The sequence below is a fragment of the Cricetulus griseus genome, chromosome 2, assembly GCF_003668045.3.
Source record: "Cricetulus griseus strain 17A/GY chromosome 2, alternate assembly CriGri-PICRH-1.0, whole genome shotgun sequence".
NCBI lineage: Eukaryota > Metazoa > Chordata > Mammalia > Rodentia > Cricetidae > Cricetulus > Cricetulus griseus.
This window is the reverse complement of record NC_048595.1, coordinates 151,957,256-151,978,006: the sequence shown is the minus strand read 5'-3', so window position 1 is coordinate 151,978,006 and position 20,751 is coordinate 151,957,256. Positions and strand designations below refer to the sequence as shown.

The following is a 20,751-nucleotide window of genomic DNA, read 5'->3' as shown; positions in this document are numbered from 1 at the left end:
TCCCAAGTGCCATGCCAGCCAGAACTATATAGTGAGACCCTCCCTCATAGAAGAAAAAGATGCTCTTTCAGGTTTCCTCATTTAGTAGAGCATTGGCCGTAGATGTTTCATAAAGCCTTCTCTATGCTGAGGTTAATTTCTTCTGTTACTAGTTTGTTTTGTTTTGTTTTGTTTTGTTTTGTTTTGTTTTGAGACAGGGTTTCTCTCTGGCTGTCCAGGAACTCACTCTGTAGACCAGGCTGGCCTTGAACTCCACCTGCCTCTGCCTCCCAAGTGCTGGGATTAAAGGTGTGCACCACCACCACCCAATTTTTGGCTTTTTTTTTTTTTAATGTTATCTTTAATTTTCACTGTTTAGAAAGTTCACCAAGTAGTAAGATGTCTTAGGGTTTCTGTTGCTGGGACAAAACACCATGACCCAAAAGCAAGTTGGGGTGGAAAGGGTTTATTCAGCTTATATTTCCATATAACTGTTCATCACCAAAAGAAGTCAGGACAGGAGCTCAAACCAGGTGGGAACTGGGAGGCAGGAACCTATTGTAAAGGCCATGGAGGGGTGCTATATACTGGCTTACTCTCCATGGCTTGCTCAGCCTGCTTTTTTTTTTTATAGAATCCAGGACCACCAGCCCAGGGTCTGCACCACTTAAAATGTGCTGGGCCCTCCTCCATTGATCACTAATTAAGAAAATGCCTTACAGAACAAACAGATCTGATGGGGGCATTTTCTCAATCGAGGTTCCCTCCTTTCAGATAACTCTAGCTTGTGTCACATTGATATAAGACTATCCAGTACATAAGGGCTTAGAGGGCTCTCAATTTGTGAAGCTGGTTATGCTTTTTCACCAATGTTGAGCTCTAGAGTCCAACAGCAGACTGCATTCTATTATGACAGGCAGAGCTTTATAGTGTTGCTTTACTCCATTGGAAAATCTTTCGTTGTTGGTGTTGGATGTGTTACTTCAAACCTAATCCAAGCTGTCGGAGGTTGAGACAGGAATATTGCCACAGGTTCAAGGTCGGCCTAAGCTGCAGTGAGATCCTGCTTGCTATGCAAATCTAGGGGCCTGAGTTTTGGATAGCCAGTACCCATATAAAAAGCTGGCTGTGGTGGCATGGGCTTGTAATTGTAGCTCTGGGGAGACAAAAACCAGCTATATCCTTAGAACTTGCTGGCAGTCAATGTAGCCAACCACCGAGCTCTAGGTCAGGGAGAGACCTGACATTGATCCATCCCAACACACACACGAGCATACACACACACACACACACACACACACACCCCCACCCACCCACCTCCAGCATTTCAATTATAAGAATATGCCTTAATGCCCTTCTTCTTAAGGAAGATGGTATAGTATTTTGGAGAAGCTTGAGCCCCTAATAATGTCCCGATAGATGGTCCTGTCCTAAGTCCACGGTTGACTTTCCCCACTGTGGTGAGCATTTTCATTGACTTTCATTGCCCTATCTGAAGGGCCTGCGTGGTTGCTAACTCCTGCCCATTGTCCAGTCACCTTTATTAATTGACTTTACTTCTCATCACATTTGGCTTCACAATATGGCCCCTTGTAAAATTTCTTCTGAGTATGAATGTTCACAAGTTGATACTAATGACTATTTAACTGCATTCCGTTTCCTCGTAAATCAGGCCAGCCCTGACTTTCTAATAAGTTCTGCCTGTATAGATAAAGCCTTATTTAGAAAAGCCTACAATTTCTCAAACAAGTGTTGGTCAGCTGTGATCCACCAGCCCTGTCTTAGACAACAGCACCTGCTCTGTTAGGGGACAGCTATGTCTTCAGATAAATAGGAATCCTTCCAGAAGTGGAGCACCAAGGACCCCCCGCCCCCACCCCCACCCTGCCCCAGGACAACACAACTCTGAATATGGAGTTTATGTTTTAGTAATTATACCTAAACATTCTCCTCGGGGGTGGTACATGCCTTGGTGGCATTGGGGATAATCTTAGAACTAATGACTTGGTGGTTGGCTGTGGACCCCAGTGCTGGCCATTGTGAGTCCCCTCTTGTAATAAAGTATGAAACACGGGACTGCAGGGGCAGCAGTGACCTTTCAATTTCCAGGGACATCGTTGGATTTATGTTTGATTTCCTGGTCTTGCTAGCATGAGTGGAGGCCCTGCATATGAGTGAGGGGTGGAGTTAGATTTGTCTTTGTATCTTTGTCATATTGCTGATTGGGGAGATAGGAGAAAGGACTTTGACTTGGGGGTGTTACTTATAAATGGTATATATTGTACCACTTTTGAAAATTTTTTTCCTCAAGTTTGTTAAAAGTCTCATTTCATTTTTCTCTTTTTTTCTTTTTCTTTCATTCCTTCTTCTTCCTTTTTCTCCACCACCTCTTTTTTTTTGAGATAACATCTCAAGTAACCCAGGCTAGCCTTAAAATCCTGATTGTGTTGCTTCTACCTCTCAAGTTATGGGCATAGGAGTGTATGCCACTGTACCCTGTAGATTCTGAGGGTAGAGCCAAGGCCTTGTGCCTGTTAGACAGCACTCCACCAGCTGAGCCTGCTCACCCAGGTCTTCAACTCCATTATACCGAGCTTTATAGATGGCTCGTCATGAAGGGAGATACTATCAGCTTTTGTTTATCCTTTAAAAGTATTTATTTTTATTGTGTATGTGATCATACTCCACAGGGTGCATGTGGGACCAGAGGATAATGTGGTGTGAGTTCTTGAGAGCAAACTCAGGGTGCCTGGCTTGTATGGTTAGCACTTTTCACCCTGAGCTATTTTGCTGCCACTGTCTTGTGGTTGTTTAGATTTTTTTTTTTTTTGGTTCTGTGGTGTGTGTGTGTGAGTTGGAAAATAGGAAAGTGTCAGTACATAGTGATAAGCTTTGTGGCCAGGCCGTGGTGGCACCCGCCTTTAATCCCAGCACTCAGGAGGCAGAGTCAGGCAAGTCTCTGAGTTTGAGACCAGCCTGGTCTACAGCGCGAGTTCCAAGACAGCCAAGGCTACACAGAGAAATGATATCTTGGGAGGAAAAAAAGAAAGACAGAAAAAAGAGCTTTGTATTTATTAAACTGCTTAATTAAATAGGAAAAGAAGTATAAGTAGGCACTAGGAATACAAAGATAGTTTTTGGTTTTTGTTTTGTTTTAGGTCACAGGATAGTTGATGAAAGATATACAATGCTTTAATTTTAATATAACTCAGTAATGTTAACGTTGATTTTTTTTTATGTTTTAAGTATTTCTATATCATGTGACATGTAGGACTTTGAGATCATACCCCATCTAGGCTCCTGTGGTGTTCTGACAACGTTTCTTGGAATGGGTGATCTGTCAGCTAAGTCTTGCAGGTGAGTAGGCAGCTTCCAGGGTACCAGAGCCAGAGGGTGTCTACTACTCATGCGTGAGCCTACAGAACAGAGCTGGAAGGAGCACAAAGGAAGTGGCAGTTGTGGGTTGTAAAGGTTAGAGAAGGCCAGGACCCCAGCGCTCAGACTTGCAGACGGTATATGTTGAGTTTTGCATTTAAGCACATCATCAAATTTACTGTAGTAACCTGTGATGCAGGAGGTACAGGAGGCAGAGCAGATTCAGAAGAGAAATGAGAGGAAACAGTGTGGCCTGTGCTTGCCTGGCTTTTCTTGGGACTCTGCGTTTAGATGGCCGGGTGACAAGCTGCAGTGCTGAGTAGCCATCGCTGCAACTGTTGGAGGGAAGTTGAAGCTCTGGATCTGCGCTGTGCAGCTCAGTGGCTTCGTTCTCAATGTTGTAGGGATGCTCCTGGTAACATCCGTATCCCTACAACCAGGGCAGCTGTCTGTTTGCATGCTCGGGCTTGGAATGTAGTTTGGAAGAAGAATGTATGTGGCTCTGTGTGGCGTTTGAACCTCGCAGATGCATGCAGATTGGTTCTGAATGTGTACTCTGTCCTGTTCCTACTGGCCTCATGCTGGGGACACTTCCCAGGGGGTGAGAGGGTCATGTGGGCTAGTTTGTGATGACATGTGTTTGGTTAAAGTAGTGGTAGTGGGCATGGGTCGAATGCTGTTGGTTCTTTTAGCTAATGACTAGCATTGGCCATGCATGTTGAAGTGAGCCTTGGTGCTCAGGCGTCCTATCTGAGTGCCTCAGGTGAGGTGGCACTGGGGAGTCAGAGTCCCAGCTAGAGTACACCTCTCAGATGTCCCCGTCTTCCGGGGTGTGCAGAGAGTGACCATCTCTATCCAGTGCTGCCTTGTCTTGCTTCTCTCATCTCAAACCCCTAGAAGCCTTAGGGATGTAGGTATTAACCCTATGCTATGGATGAGGAAATGGAGGTGCAGGGAAACCATAAGTGATTTTTTCCAGCGTCCCAGTTGGAACTGTGACAGAAACTCAGGCTAATTTCTGTCTCAGGGAAACCACCATTCTGTAGTACTTCTGGCAGAAGAAAAGAAGTGGCTTCAGTTTTCCTTAGCTTAAAGCTGTTGAATGCCACACGTCATAGGGATCCAGATTGGCTCACTCCAGAATCATAACAAGGACAATTTAATGTAAATAACTGAATTTTGTCTTTGGGTGGCCACTGAAGATTTCTTAGCCTTTTCTGACGTCTTCTGGTGCTTGGTTTGTATACTGGTGGGTGGGAGAACCTAGCTGTCCCTCAACATGAATGTCATGAGGTCTAATGAGTTTGCCCCTTGCAGTAATCAGATTGGAAAAGTGCTTCCCTCGGCCATGAGGTTTTTGTCTAAGCATTTGGGGAGGTCCTGTCTGACTTTCAGCCATCTTGGAGGTTCTGTGCAGCTCATCCTCGGATAGAGCAGATGGAAAGTCATTAGTGCTTCTGTCCCCCAGCAAATAGATGTTTCCTCAAACCTGGCTCTGGGCAGCGTCCAGACAGTCAGCCTTTCACTCCTGCAGGATGGTGCTTGCAGGGCCCGAAACCCCACGAACTTGAACTCTATCCTTTGCTCTGGCTGAGCGAGGTCACCGTGGAAAGTACTCCCTGCCAGCTCAGGTTACCTGGCATTGGTTCAACTCTTTGACAGCCCTACCTCTGATTTAAACAAATTCGAGAAATATGTAAAGTTTTGGAAGCAGTTTTGCACTGATTTGATAAAAGAAACCACAAAACACTGCAGCGCAGGTGTTGAGAATGTTTGAAAGCTGATTGAGGGAAGCAGATGGCTTTAGTCAGTGGCATCCAGCCAAAAGAGCAGGTGCTGGTCATGTGACCGCTGGTTACCAGGGTAATCTGATTGCTCTTGGCGTGCAGATGAAAGGAAAGGGGCCCAGTGTTCAGCTGTAGTATTGTATAATTTGTGGCAGTTAGAGCGGAAATAAATGCTGGAAATGGAGCCTCATGGTAGGGGAGACTTCTGTCCGTGTGTAGCGTAAACACCAGGACACTCTAGTCAGGAAATGCTGCATGAATTTTTTAATTTAAAAAATATGATGCTGTCTGTGAATCCTTGACTTAGTCACACCACCTTCTAGTAAATAAAATTGGTGTTCGAAATATAACTGCTATTTGAGATGATCTTGAATTGTTTTGAGTTGTTTCCTGATGTAGCTATTCACTAAGCTAAAATGCTCACATATCAAAATAAACTCCGCGTACATAAAAATAAGAAATTTAAGATGCTCAAATCATTATTAGTGGGAAAACATGTCGTAGGTGTGTGCTGGTACACTGTTGGTGTACTTTGGGAGCGCTTAGTTTGACACATCTTTACTTGACTCCTTTGGCTACTGCAGCCTCTTCCTGGTGTCTGACAACATGCTGTTTAGTGCGGTCTCTCAGTGTACTTTTCTGGGACTTTATAAAATTTAATAAATGTAGGGTTTGAAATATATCTTCCGCTTGTTGAGCTACTTAAAGCTTGAGACTCCATAGAAATAGTAAAAAACCAAAATCTTTGCTGATGTTTGGATTATTTTCTGTGTTGTATATGTAACAAATGATAGCATAGGTTAGGAAGTCCTGGGTCCAGAGTGTAGGTTAAAGGAAGCACCAAGTGTTTCCTTTGATGGAACGCTGAAGAATGGTCTTGGGGGTGGCGATAACCCTGGAATTTTATTTTTCTCACAGTGTACTCATGTGTTTTGATATAACATTCAAATACTACTGATGTTTTGGTGACATTTGGAAAGTGAGCTTTAGTTATTAGTTAGACACAAACACACACATATAATTTCAAAGCCCTGGCTTTTGGTAGAGATGCTAATTGTGAGCCTGGACATGGCCACAGTGGTAGCACACTTGCCCTGGGTTCTGTTGCTGGCACTAGGGGAAAATAGAGGCTAATTGTGATTTTTCCTCCAAAATGCTTAACACCAAAACAACAACAACAAAAACTTGCTCATAAAGAACACTGAATTAAATAAAATTGTGCAGTTCTCAGAAAGGAATTTTTATTAAACACTTACTGGTTGCCATAGGACTTAAAAAGGAGTGTGTAAAACTTTACGCCAGAGAAATAAGGATGTAGTCATTAGATTGTATTTTTTTCTTTAGTTAAAAAAGGTGTCTATGCCTTACTTTTTAGCAAAGCAATATCTTAGTTTTCATCATGGCTTGGTATAATAGCAGGGCCTATGAGTGATACTCTGCAATATCTAAAGTTTTACATTCAATTCAATTTTAATGGGTGAGAAATTTGCCGAAGGCCATCAATGGTAGGTTTTGTTGTCAAACATTAATTAGGAGCACCACCTAATGAAAGGTGTCCAACATACATCGACCTAGCCTTTGCCACTAGTGATCCTGGAAGAGCAGGTTTGGGTCACTTGGGAAACTGTGCCAGAGGGGAACACTAAATGATGTACTTTGAATTCTAGTAATAAGAAACCCGACTCAGAAGCAAGTACTTTGAAGAAAAAGGTCAACAAAGGAAAAACAGAAGGTTCGGAAAATTCAGACTTGGACAAAACACCCCCACCATCCCCTGCCCCCGAAGAGGACGAAGATCCAGGTGTTCAGGTAATGTCACTATTCCCTCCTGAGCTCTGGCCGGGGAGCAGGGTAACTTTAGCAACATGTAAAGCATACAAGGTTTCACCTGGCTTTGTTGTCAGATGTGTGTGCGATGTCCTTATTGTTGTCTGGAACGTTATATCCACAGTGAAGAGAGCCAGGGCCTCCAGGGCTGCTGAGCCTTGAAATTAATAAAACAAAAAACTGCCTTTATTTCTATGAGTGTATATTTTGATGTTTATTTATGCTCTCACAAACATTTTAACATTGCTATTATATTGCTTCGTTTAAAGTGTCATCACATTTAAACGTTTTCCTAAAATTTGTCTCTTGTCAATTTTTATTTGTGCTCCTCCCGCCCCCCGCCCCGTGTGTGTGTGTGTGTGTGTGTGTGTGTGTGTGTGTGTGTGTGTGTGTGTGTGTGTGTGTGTGTGTGTGTGCGCGTGCGTGCGCGCGCGCGCGCGTGTGCGTGTGCGCGCTTGCTTGCTTGCTGGCAGGTATATGTATGCATGAACACATGTGCACATATAGATGCACATTCATGTGGGAGCAAGAGGCCAGCCTCTGGTGTCATTCTTCAGGAGTCATCCACCTTGTGTTCTTGAGACAGGGTCTCACTGTCCTGGAGTTTGTGAAGTAGGCTAGACTTGTCTGGCCATTGAGCCCCAGAGCTTGTGTCTCCACCTCCCCAATTATGGAATTGTAAACCATGCCATGCTTTTTTGTTATTCTAAAGATCACAGTCGGCTTTTCAGTCACTTTGCTGACTGAGCTATCTGTCTTGCCCACATTAATTTTTTCATAATAAAAAACAAAAACATACTTTGTAGCTTATCTTCTTGACATCTAGTTGGGGATAAGATATTTTCATGGTAGAGTATCCATGAACAAGTCAGTGATTCCCAAATGACAACTCTGCCGAATGGCCCAGTGTGAGAGTCTGCTGAATTCTACAAGTAAATGTAGTAGTGGAAGTAGGTCAGAGTTTGGTGCCTTTGTGTGAAGTTTGCTGTCTTCACTATTTGGACTGAGAGGGCCTAAAAGAGGACTCACAAGTACACCTGACAGTTAAGAATTATTTTCTTGATAGGTTCCCTGGAAGTAAGCCAGTCTGGTCTATTGGGATGGCTGGGAATGAGTTAGCAGGGAGCAGTGACTGTTGAGGCCCGTTACAATGATCCTTAGAAACTGGTTGGGCTTCCTCTGACCATTAGTGTATTCCCAAGTCTTCCTGCCTAAGGTCCAAAGGTTTGTAATATGTGGCTCTCTTGCAAAGAATTTCTTTGTAATGTGTCTATGTGTCTACTGTCACAGGACAGCCTGAAAGAGGAACCTGAGAGGGTAGAATGGTTACAGATGATATGGGTGTGGGGAATTGAACCTGGGTCCTCTGCAACAAGTGCTACAAACCACTGAGCCATCTCTCTAGCCCTAATAGGTACCTCTTAAAAGTTGGTTAAGAACTTTGGAACTAAAAATTTTTAGTGAAATTCATTGTATTCTTGAGGATGTTTTGTCTTACTTTGTGCTTAAAGTAGGAGCTTTATGACAATAATATTTGGACAGTATTAAAACTTATTTTCACAGTCTGGATGTGGTGGTACACACCTTTAATCCCAGCACTGATCTCTGTGAATTTGAGGGCAGCCTAGTCTACATAGCTAGTTCCAAGACTATGAAAAGAGACTCTGTCTCAAAACAAAGCAAAACAAAACAAAATAAAAGAATTATTTCCCAAGTTAAGTAAATTCCATCATGGCTTCACAAACACAGCTGGTGTTTTCTTTAAAAGTCTGCATTCTGACTAAAGTGGACTTTCTGATTGAGGGTGGGATTATTTCCTTCCTTTCCTCTCCTCTCCTCTCCTTCCCTTCTGTCTCCTTTCCACTTCTTTTCCTTTCTGTATTTCTGGTACAGAAGAGAGTTTAGCAACTCAAGCCAAGCTCAGAGTTTTCTGTCGAATTGTCTCAGTGTAACAGTTCTGGGCTGACCAGCAGTCAGCCACACAGACAGAGACCTGCCTTGCATGTCTGTCTTCCTGGTGTCTGACACAGGAAGTGATGCAGACTGCTTGTTCATTACCCTTCTTCTTCCCGTGGTACATCTGGGAGGGCTTGCAGTGAGAAGTTCTGAATTTTCTGGTTGGTTATCAAAAGTAAATGACATGTTAACTCTAACATTTTGAATTGTTCAAAAGGAGTTGCCTCAGCAGGGCTTTAGAAACACAGTTAAATTTTCTCTTCCTCTATTGTAACCAAAAGTATCTTTATAAAGCAGATAAGAACGCCTCCTGTGAGATGGTGGCAATGGTGGTCTGGCCCTGAGACATGGCAGTGTCTGCCTTGCCTTGGAGTGGTAATGAGCGTTTTGCTTCTCTCTCCTAGTGTTTGGCTGTCAAATTCTTGAGGCTCTTTAAAAAGCAGGAATTCCCAGTATTACTCAGTGGTATCATTATTCTTTATGAATTTTGATTTTCCAGCCCTTTATTTCTTTAAAAGTTTCCAGTATTTTACTTTTAGGATTGAGATTAAAATGCACTGCTTCCCCCGATCCTGCATTTCTTTATTCAGAGCCCCAAACCCAGTAACAATGTGTATTTCTTTTCAGATTTGTTTCTGGTAGCAAAAGCGCCCACATTTGTTTTCTGGTTGCATGTTTTTGAGAACCAGGGAGGTAAAGATGATGCGCATAACTGCACCTTCAGGGCTTATTGATCACACCTGCACATCCACATAGATTAGAAACTGGTGGAGTTTGTCTTAGGTAGAATCAGAAGCTGCTTGTGTGATACGCTTTGGTTCGTCAGTTTACCTTGGACAGATTTCCACATATGTTCTGTATCGCACTATGAGTAGAGCTGCCAGGTCAAAGATGGGTGTGCTTTCATACTGATAGACTCACTGCATTGTCCGCAAAGGCCATGCTGGGTTACACTGACCACAAGAGTGAAAGTATGCATTCTGCTAGCAGTCACACTGATGCTAGATAGCTGTTACCAGTCTTTTAAATTTTAAGGCACATGATAAAAAGTTGTATTAAGACTAGATCGGCCAGGCATGGTGGCGCACACTTTTAATCCCAGCATTTGGGAGACAGAGACAGGCAGAGCTCTGTGAGTTGAAGCCTATCTTGGTCTAATCATGAATTCCAGGTCAACCATGGCAACATAGTATGTCTCTGTCTCAAAACAAACAAATAAACAAAAAAAAAAACCCACATACTTATTATAGCCACTCATTATGAATTGTGCATTCAGTTTCTTTTCTTCTCCCACTCGTCCTCCTCCAACACTAGGGATCGAACCTGGGGTCTTGTGAATGCTAAGTAAGTGCTTTATCATGTCCCCAGCCCTGAACTGTTTCTTTTTAGTTCAAAGTTAAAGTGCATATTGAAGGACCTTGGGAAATAATAATATAACGGTATTTATATATTTATATACACAAATATATAACATATATATATTTTCTAATACACTATTTTAGGAGACTATTTGCATTAAAAATTTCAGGCATACAAACATAGAGAAGAGTGCCCTGGGCTCCTGGAGATCTGCTGCCCTCCTCAGTGTGGCCACTGCTCCTGATGAAGATTGGCCAAATGAGGAGCACAGTTCACTGTTGTTTGTGTGTTCTTGTTGAAGGGGCAGTTGTTGGGAACAGCAGACTGACATGGTCCCAGAACCCTAGAGCTCCAGTTTATTACTATGGTTGCCACAATGGTCTTTTCACTTGACTTTCAGGATTAAAGTCACCAGTTTTTCTTTAAGATGAAAATAAAAACAACAACAACAACAAAGGTATTACCACTTTGTGCCATATAAAGAAGCACCAAAGGCTGCCTTTTAAACTCACTCTGTTGCGGTTGCGTTTTAGAAGAGGCGGTCCAGCAGGCAGGTGAAGCGGAAGCGATACACTGAAGACTTGGAGTTCAAGATTTCTGATGAGGAGGCAGATGATGCAGATGCTGCTGGGAGAGACTCTCCATCCAACACCTCACAGTCGGAGCAGCAGGTTTGCAGCCAGCCTGTGGGGTCTCCTATGTGTTTTCAAGGTGGACTGGGAATCCTATACCTGGAATCTGAGCAGTTCAGTGGCAGAGGCGGACTTTGAGCAGGGGCATCGTCTGGGAAATTCATTGTTCAGTAGTATCCTAAAAATCCGAACTCACTCAGGTTTATTTTTATGCTAGCTATGATACGCAATTTGACACAATTTGGAGAATTGATAGTCTCTGTTGAGGAAGAGTTTCAGCTAGAATACGAGGCACTGAATTTACCTCTGGGAGCTCAGTGCTGTAAAGGAACTGTAATAAACCACTGACGCTCACCTCCTGCTGTTTGGCACTGTAAGAACCCCTTTATGAAATTACTGCCTTGGAGTACCCAGCAGGGCACACTTTATTTTCTGTGCAATGTAAATGATGGATAAAAGAGATTGTATGAAACACGGCAAGTAATGTAGAATTGATTATTGTAAAGATTTTATTTATCCATCTTTTGCTGTTACTGTGCTTTAGTTAACAAACTGGTAGCCAGTTGAAAGGTCTATTAAATGCAGCTTTGTGCCTAGTTGAAAGCTTGTTCTCTGTAAGATTGTTGTACGGTGTTTTACACAACCTCTGTAGATAAAAGCTGCCTACAGTAACTGAGTGATAGGGGTATTTACTCCATGAGTGTGGATGCAGAAAAGTCACTGCTGTGCACAGAGTCCTTTTTCTTGGCAGCTGGAGTGAGTGCTCTGTGGCTTGAGGGACTGTGCTAGTCTCCATAATTAACCACACAATCAGGAAGTTAGAAGCACAGCTCTTCCTTTCGCCTTTCTTGGCATGAAGTCTTTCTTGTTTCCCACTGGTGACTGGACCAGGTGACTTAGAGGGTGTGGAGGCATGGGCAGAGGGACATGATCTCCTGCTTGCTTTTGTAGCACAGGTCAAATGTTTTCTGTTCAGATCAATTGATGCCACCTTCTCTCTTTCAGGAATCTGTTGATGCAGAAGGCCCAGTGGTGGAAAAGATTATGAGCAGCCGATCAGTGAAAAAGCAGGTGAGCGCTGAGTGCAGAGATGAAACCATGGAGGTGTGGTCTTCAGGATGTGTGGGCATAGTGTTCTTGTAAGAGCTGGGTATGGTGGTGGGTCTGGAGGATCAGGTGTTCATGCCAGCCTCTTCCACCTATGACCATTTCTCAGAAAAACAAAGAAAAGCTCAGTGCTTACATTATTGTAAAGTGAAACTTCTGATGATACTTCTGATCCTGTCTGATGTACTAGCTCAGTATGAGGCAGGGGCTGAGTAATTTACCTGGAAAGAAATCAGAACTCCACTAAGCAATAAAATAAATAAGATGTATCAACCATTGTAACACTATTTGGAGAAGGTAAGAAACCCAAATACTCCAAGAAATGTTTAATAATTACAGAGTAGCAGCCTGCCTTTTCCATAGAAAGTATTCATTGAAAGGCCTTGCTTGGGAGCTCCCTTTAGAAACACCACCAGCAAGGTCTGTTTGTTATTGGGGCAGAGATGTTTTTTCAGACCTCTTATAACTTTTTGCATATGTAACGAGTGTGTTCAGACTATCTTTATTTCCACTACAAAGTTTGATGTTGGTAATCAGAAGTACCTGCCAGTGAGCAGCAAGTGAACTGGTGGTTAAAGGACATTAGAATGAAGAATGCCAGTATTTTCTCTAGCCAGTGGAAATTCTTTGTTTCAAATCAGTTGCTTTCTTAACCAATTTGGGAGATACTGAGTTTGTGTCTCTAGAAAGTAGGTACTGTGAATATAGGTCAGTAAATCAATCCGACATACTTCTTTTTTAAGTTGAATGAAAGTATACATTTTATTTATTTTTTTTTTTTTGATATGTAGAACAAATGTGGTTTTTTTCACTAAAGTGTATGCAAGGTATAGTTAGTTTCCCAGTAGCCAAGAGGAAGAGTGGCAGAACTATGGTACTTAAAGTGCTATCCCATAGCTTATCAATATCAGATGAGGGAAAATAAAACAAACCAAACAGACAACAAAACCACCACCTGCAGCAACAAAATACCAGAGACCACAGGCACTTAACACAAATATATCTGCTAAGAAGTCATTTGTTGGGGCTGCAAAGGTAAGTTAAGCATACTTCCTGATCTTCCAGAGGACCTTAGTTCAGTTCCCAGCACCCTTGTTGAGTGGTTCACAACCACCTGTAACTAACTCCAGGAGATCAAATGCTCACTTCTGGCCTCAGTGGGCACCTACAGTCACATGCATACACATAGACATGTAAATAAAAATAAATCTTATTAAAAAAAAAAAAAAGGTCAGCCAGGTGTGGTGGTGCATGCCTTTAATCCCAGCAATCTGGAGGCAGAGGCAGGCAGATCTCTGTGAGTTCGAGACCAGCCTGGTCTACAAAGGGAATTCCAGGAAAGGACAGTCAGAGCTGTTACACAGAGAAACCCTGTCACTGGGGGGGGGGGGAAAAAAAAAAGTCATTAAAATACCATTGCACCAACAGTGGGCTTGTCTGTCCCTCTCACTCTAGTTTGCTTTTTTTCTTATGTGACTCGGGATATGCACATTTATCAGTTTCTACATTGCATGTTCATATAGAAGCTATGAAGGCAACAAGTCAAGATATTTTTGTGTTTTTTTGTTTGTTTTGTTTTTTGTTTTGTTTTTTCGAGATAGGGTTTCTTTGTGGCTTTGGAGGCTGTCCTGGAACAGCTGGTCTCGAACTCACAGAGATCCGCCTGCCTCTGCCTCCCGAGTGCTGGGATTAAAGGCATGTGCCACCACTGCCCAGCTAAGATATTTTCAAATTGAGTATAAACACGAGGTGTGTAAGAGACTGCATTTGTGGCTTCTTGCCCTGGTGGATTAAATGATAAAAACTCAGCTAGATTTGCCACTTGTTGAAACAGACATGAGAGTACTACTTAATTCATTAGAAAGGTTGCCTTTTTCCTAATGACTCTAGAACTGTCAATTTGTGGTAAAATTTAAATAGTTGACATGCTTCAAAGAGTGGTCCCACTTACTGAACTGAGGTGACTTGTTTGAGTAAATAGAATGCTGTTAGGATGGGGTGCACTAATTTCTGTTGGGTTGATAGTACTTCAGCTGGCATACGCAGCAGGTTTGGAGCTGCAAATTATAAATAAGCACCATTATTCATAGCCAGTGAGATTATACTTGGTGTAGGACATGACTTTTCTTTCTGTTGTGCCCACTATGGAGCACTTATTTTTTTTCCCTCTGCTCACCTTTTTTGGACAGGTACCGATGGATTAGGAATAGATAGTAACACCTTCTATGAACAACCCCATGTAGTTCACCTTAAGGTATTAGAAGTCGCTACATATATAAATGAGGACAGAGCATTTATTGCAGTGGTTCTCAACCTTCCTAATGCTGCAATCCTTAATACAGTTCCTCATGTTGTGGTGACCCCCCCCAACCATAAAGTTATTTTTCTTACTACTTTAATTTTGCTAGTTACTAATTACAATGCTTGATATCTGATATGGGACCTCTGTGAAAAGGTTGTTGACTCCCCTTGCCCCCCAAAAGAGTCTCGATCCATAGGTTGAGAACCAGTGATGTACTGACTTTGGTGAATCTGAAAATGGAGAAAACTAATGGGAAAAGTTCCTAGGAAGACAGGAACTGACTGGAGTAGGGCAGAGTAGCGTGTCCACAGCTGCTCATCTGTTGCTGCTGTCTCTCAAAGGATCGCAAAAACCCATTAAAAGACACTGAGCATTAACAGGCACTAACTTTTTAAACTGCTAATGTCCTCAACATAGGTTGCTTTAAATTGTCAGTTTTAAAACAAAACTGGGGGACAGTATTGTGCGTGGTAACAAAAGGAAATTTGAGATTTTTTTTCCTGTGGGTTCTAGCTATGCTTGCTGGACAGCTTCTTATTACCATGAATAATTCAAGAACTGCCTGTGAGAAGAACACTCTCTCCCCTGCTCTCTGTGTCTCTCTGTGTGCCATTGTGTGTGGCTATCTGTCAATTCCATGGAAACTGGCTGTGAACTCTCACGCCTGTCCCGAGGGTGCTAACATAGTAGGAATTCAGTGGGTTCCAAAGTCAACCACCTCCATTCTTGAAGCCTCCTCATAAGGCTGGAGATCCATTGTGATGGGGTTCTGTAAACTCAGTAATGGGTGTGGCTTGGCATTTGTATATTGTCTTAAACACAAGTTAATATACCTGAGACCCAGAGTAGGGGCCTTGTATATGAACTTTGACGTAAGTTTGAATACGTGAAATTTGGATTGTATAGACGATCTTTAGTTTTCCACATTTAGTCACAGCACTTCTATATGCCACCCATCTGTGGAAAATAATTTTAAGTCCTTTTTGGATCATAAGGTGAGAGGTATAGAGGCCAATTCTGAATTCTATTTCCTAAAATTCTTTTATTTTCTAAACTTCTTTACATGGTATATTTTCCCCATAAGAAGTTACTTTAAATTCCAAGATGTTTGTCTTAATTTTCCTGAATCCAACGAATGAAAAAGTAGATTATAAAATTAAATGCAGTCCCAACATGAGGAACTGTATTAAAGGGTCACAGTATTAGGAAGGTTTCGAGCCACTGGACTAAATGCCCCGTCCTCATATGCATCTGTAGTGACTTCTAATGCCTTATGGTAAGCTAGCTACATGGGGTTGCTCATGGAAGGTTGTACTATCTATTCCTAATCTGTAGGTACCTGTCCATAAAGGTGGCATATTTCCTAGAATGTCCTTATTTTCTCACTAAGTAGAAAGCGACTCTACTTTTGTTGGAGTATAAAATAGGTTAGACTAGAAGTTGCACTAGAAGTGCACCTGCACTTTATTATTTTTGTTGGGATATTTTTTCAATTTTTGTTCATTATTTATTAATATTTCCCTTTGTTCAGTGCAATATAGTTTTGAGTAGGGAAACCATCTAATTTAGAAAGGCCATTCCTTTTTTCAGGTGTGGGATTATTTTGTGCTGTTTCAGGCCAGGTTAAAGAAGTAGGCTCCTTGCCTGATACAAAGTTCTTAGTCCCCTGAACAATGAGCCGAATATATTAATACATACAAAACATTGTTTCGTGTAAATTGAAAAGATTCCTTACACTCATTTGGGGAATGAACAGAATTCATATTTTTCAAATATTCTGTTGAACCCATAAAAATGCTTATAAATGTCAGTGTCGTGTGTATGCATATATGCAACACTCCATCATTCACTCAGTCTGTACATTATGGGATAGTTTCTCCACTGCTAGTGTGGGGTGCTGAAGACTGGGCAAAGTCGATGTCTTTAGGAAATTCTTGAAGTGGTGTTTCTGAGGCTCATGGATCTACACACTGTGAGGAAAGCAAAAGAGGTCAGCATGTACATATTTATGTGAATGCAAGTAACAGCTGTAGTTGTAGCTCTAGAGCAACATGTGGCTATGTTACATGTATGGTCGCTTTAATAGAATACCATGTTATGTTTACTTGGGGACATTTAGAAGATGCAGGCCCCACAACAGTTATTCACTAGTTCTAGTGGTAACTGAAGGCTCAGAACCTATTTGATCCTCCCAGCTTTAGGTCTCTTGGTAGGCTTCAGCAGGTACCTCCAGGAATAGATGATCATGACAAGAAAGTGGGTTGTAATGAGTTGTAGACAGATGGCTTTCTGGGAACAGAGTTGAGACAGAATAAAAACTACCTCCACTGCTGAAGGTCTGTGTGGTCAGTGCCAGCCAGACTTCAGGACCCTGAATCCATTAAGGACAAGGTAGAAAGGACAGCATAAGAGGTGTAGAAAGAAGGAAGAATATCAGAGAAAATGATACTGCATATAAATGATGGTTAGTTTCACTCCACCTTGAAGAGGTATTTTGAAAAATTACTTCAGAGAAATATGGATTGCATCCCCAGTTTGTAAGAGCATGGTTACTTTAGATCCACTTTGAGGTTGAGTGTTAGGATATGTTGTAAAACCTCACACTTTTCTTGGCTGTCTGTTTTCATCTTTAATTTTCTGCTGGCATCCCCAGTTCTGTATAAATGTAAAACACCTTGAACAGGAGTAGGTTAAGAAAACACTGGGCTTAAAAATGGTGAGTCAAGTCCTGGATGGATTGTCACTTGAAGTGAGGAGAACAATAAAGTGACCTGGGTTTGTGTGCTGCCTCTTGAGGTGTAAAGCAGTCATTTCTTTTCATTTTGGATAAATAAAAGCTAAATTTGTTGATTTTAAAAAGCTGCTTTATATGCCCAAAAGGGTAAAACCAGATGTTGAGAGGTGTTTACCACACACTAGAATGTCTAGGCTTCTCATTGGTAAGAAACAGTTTAAAAAATAGGTTTAATTGAAATTGCTGAAAAATCATGGGGGAGTTCTAATTTAACCTTGGTTTGAACATTATAGATGGAGATAACCCTAATGCCTTTGAAGATGGATTTCATTCTCCATGCCTGCTCTTCTGCTTGGTCTCTACCATACTCCTACTCATCTTTGTTTTCTTCACAGATCTATGAGGCCGCATGGCACCAATGCTGATGTCTCTAGGCCTGCAGGCAGGCTTGGGGGCTCCTGTAGCAGTGTAAAAGAACTTGCTGAAACCTGGATTAAAAATATTTATGATTTACATCTCTGCTTTATGTTTGCAAATGTGCAAACATTTGTAAGAAAATGACATATTCTGAGTTGTGTAACAGCCTAAACCTAAAAGCAAAATGGGAAAGTGAGAGATGTCTAAACCATAACATTGGTGTTGTCTTTGGTACCTTCTGTAGGCGGTCTGACCATGGAAACTCTTGACTTGGAGGACATGCATCGCAATTTTAACCCACCTAAGTGTGGGATTGGAAGTGTTAATTTTATTTGGCTGCTGTGTGTGTGAGACATCTTGTCTGAGAAATTTTAATTGTTCCACTGAGTAAAACTCAAACTATGAATAGTGATGCACTGAATTACACCATAAGAACAAGGTTTACTTTTATATGGTTTCTTGTTTAGAGTTATTAACTATATGGAGAAATAAATGTCTTTTAAATATTTTAAAACATTACAAAACCCACAATGTAAAGTTGCCATGAGGCAGCCAAAAATAATACATATGGCATTCAGGAGAGCAGTTGCTAATTGGCTGCTGCCTGAGAAAATGGTACACTTGGCGTCTACTTAACACTGTGGGTTTGGCAGACAGCCAGGTTTGGGGTCAGGTTGTTGTGAATGAAGCTGCATGTGGTTAGGGAGGAGTTAAAATGATTCATGCCGTAGAATCACAAGCACGTTGAGTAGAGCAGCGTGCATGTGCCTGAGTGTGTCAGTCTCCGTGGCATGGGTTGCCAAGGCTCCCTGTGTGCTCATCTTTCCAGGAAGGCCTTCTCAGGCAGGCGTCGTGTCCCCATGTGGGAGTGTGTGGCTGCTTTGGAAATATTGCAGTATACAATCTAAGTGTATGCCTCATTTTTTTTTTTTTTTTTGTTGTTGTTGTTGCAGAAAGAATCTGGAGAGGAGGTAGAAGTTGAGGAATTTTATGTGAAATACAAAAACTTGTAAGTAAATTGTGACTTTTTTCAATGGGGAGGGGTACACTTGAACTACAGAACTTTTTAGGAATTGTGAACATGGAAACTCCGATATGGTTTCTTTGGTTTGTCAGAGGATTGTTTCCTACTAACTTTGTTACTTTTGGTACTTTGTAGATGTTTTTCTGGAAAATATTTTCTGTGTAGAAGTTCACAAATTTTCTTATATAACCAAGAAGGTCTTTGTAGACAGAAACACCTGATGTGATAATAGTGAAGTAAAGAAAGTGAAAGTTGCCTGCTCTCTTAAGACTGGCTCTTGGTCCCCTCCCTGCATCTGTGAGATGAGAATTCTAAAGTCCCACAGAGGCCCACAGACCCAGGTTACCACTCAGGCTGTAATGCACTGAGCTATGGCTTTATGTGAATTAGTTTCCATATTTGCTTATTGAGTTTAATTTTTTTTTTTTAATCTGAATGGAAAAGCACAGCTGCCCTGAGCTATGTTGTAGGATCTGTGTGCTCATGTTGGCCAGCTAGCATGCTTTCGGCATTGGTCCTTAACCCTCCTGAAGAAGTCTGAGCCCTTCCTACCCAGACAAGCAGCTGAGGACAAAGATCCCCATTGATCGTGCATGTGCTCTCTCTGCTTTGTCTTTCTGAAGACAGACCCTAAAGCCTGTGGGAATCAGTCCTGAGTTTTTAAAGAGAGGATTTTCAGAGTCGCTGAGAAGTCATCCCTAGAAAAATGAGACCATTGGGTGCCATGTTTTCCTGCTTTTGTCCCTTGTTAGCTGGCATTGTGTAAATGCAAGGTCACTCTTCTGAAAAGGTTGTAAGCAAAACATTTTCTTAAGTAAAAAGATGAAAGTGTCTCTCTGTTTTATCATGAGAGTCCGTGAAATGGGGTCTGGTAGTGTAAATGCTCAGTGAATGTTAGCTGTCATCATCATTGTGTCCTCATGTTGAGTTTCTGCAAACTGCTCATATGCTGTGATTTCCTGTGGGTGAATCCTTAAGGAGAGGAACAGTAGGCTAAGAGGAGGTAACCTAAATAAGCTGGGGTGGGGGGAGTTCCCTTGGATGCATCAAACCAAACAGAGGCCTGAGGTCAAGTGTTGATTGACAGGTAATTGCACCACCAGTCAGGCATTGGAGACAGAGTAGCAGTGGGACCCAAGTGTTGCCATCCATTCCCCTGTGGGAGACTCCAGAAAAGAGTGCAGGCCCCGTACCAGGCACTGCTGTGAAGAGAGAGAGGAGTTGTCAGACACTTAATACAGTCCTAAAAGCCAGTTTTCTATAGGATACTTTGAAGATGTCAGGGGAAGTTAAACTTTCTGTAGACATTTTTGTTAACTTCTTTTGATACAAATTCAGGTTTGTAGAAAAATTGCTGAAATAGTAGGAAGGATTTTTTTTTATTGTGATGACTATATATGAAATACTTTGAAATTATTAAATTATGGTGATGCTTGCTAAGTCAACCCTCCATTCCTCCCAGGTGGGATGTTTGGGATTTTCACTTAAGGATGGCTTTTATTCTTTGCCCTGGCTAATTTGCAGCCATGAGAACCTGCGTGTTCATTTGAGTAGATTTGAGTTCTTTGCCCAAGTAGTAGTATTTTGCTCATCACTCTGGATGTAACTAGAGCAAGTCTCTTCAAGTTGGCCCTGCTTCTCCCTTATCCATTTCTTAGCACTGACACCAGCGTTGTGTTCCCAGCAGTTGCAGTCGTGGAATCAGGTTGGGTTTTGTTTTCCCCCTTCTTGAGAGTTTTGGTGTTTTCATTAGATGAGTCAGTGGTAGGAGCCAAATGTAGGCTGTGAGGATGCCCCTCGCTGCTGAGAAGTTGCTGTCTGGAAATGTTGTTGCTAGGATTGTATACATACCTGCAAACACATGCACATGTGATCTGCAGGTACATGTACCTGTTAATTATACCTATGCATTTGCCTCTACCCATGTATCCATCTGCCTACCTGACAACAAAAACAGTGCCTTCCATTGATAATCCCAGCACCATCCCCCACTGCACAGGGTAGCCTCTGCCCTTCCTCCCTTCAGTGTTAGCAATTCCCCTCTTCAACCCTAAGAAGCTTGGCCCTTACTGTCTTTACATTTTTTTTTCCCTTAAAATACACAGGAAAAGAATTAAGAATTACTAGCTGAGAATTGTCTGAACCAGAAGCCTGTCTTTGTTTCTTTGTTTAGACTATTTTGTACTTGATTTTATAGAGGTTAAATACTTTACTCAAAATTTCCTGAAGCTCCTAGGTCCCCATCATTATAT

General features: G+C 41.9%; 1 protein-coding gene across 3 annotated transcripts in view; it reads left to right on the top strand.

The window, feature by feature from the left end:
* The window catches only part of Chd7 (chromodomain helicase DNA binding protein 7), a 183,861-nt gene that overhangs the window by 108,693 nt on the left and 54,417 nt on the right, over window positions 1-20,751 (top strand). For all 3 annotated transcript variants that reach the window (XM_027398892.2, XM_027398891.2, XM_027398890.2), the window contains 4 exons: window positions 6,809-6,950; window positions 10,817-10,954; window positions 11,921-11,986; window positions 18,429-18,484. In XM_027398892.2, the coding sequence (XP_027254693.1) occupies window positions 6,809-6,950; window positions 10,817-10,954; window positions 11,921-11,986; window positions 18,429-18,484 (402 nt within the window). The remainder of the gene's footprint in view (window positions 1-6,808; window positions 6,951-10,816; window positions 10,955-11,920; window positions 11,987-18,428; window positions 18,485-20,751) is intronic.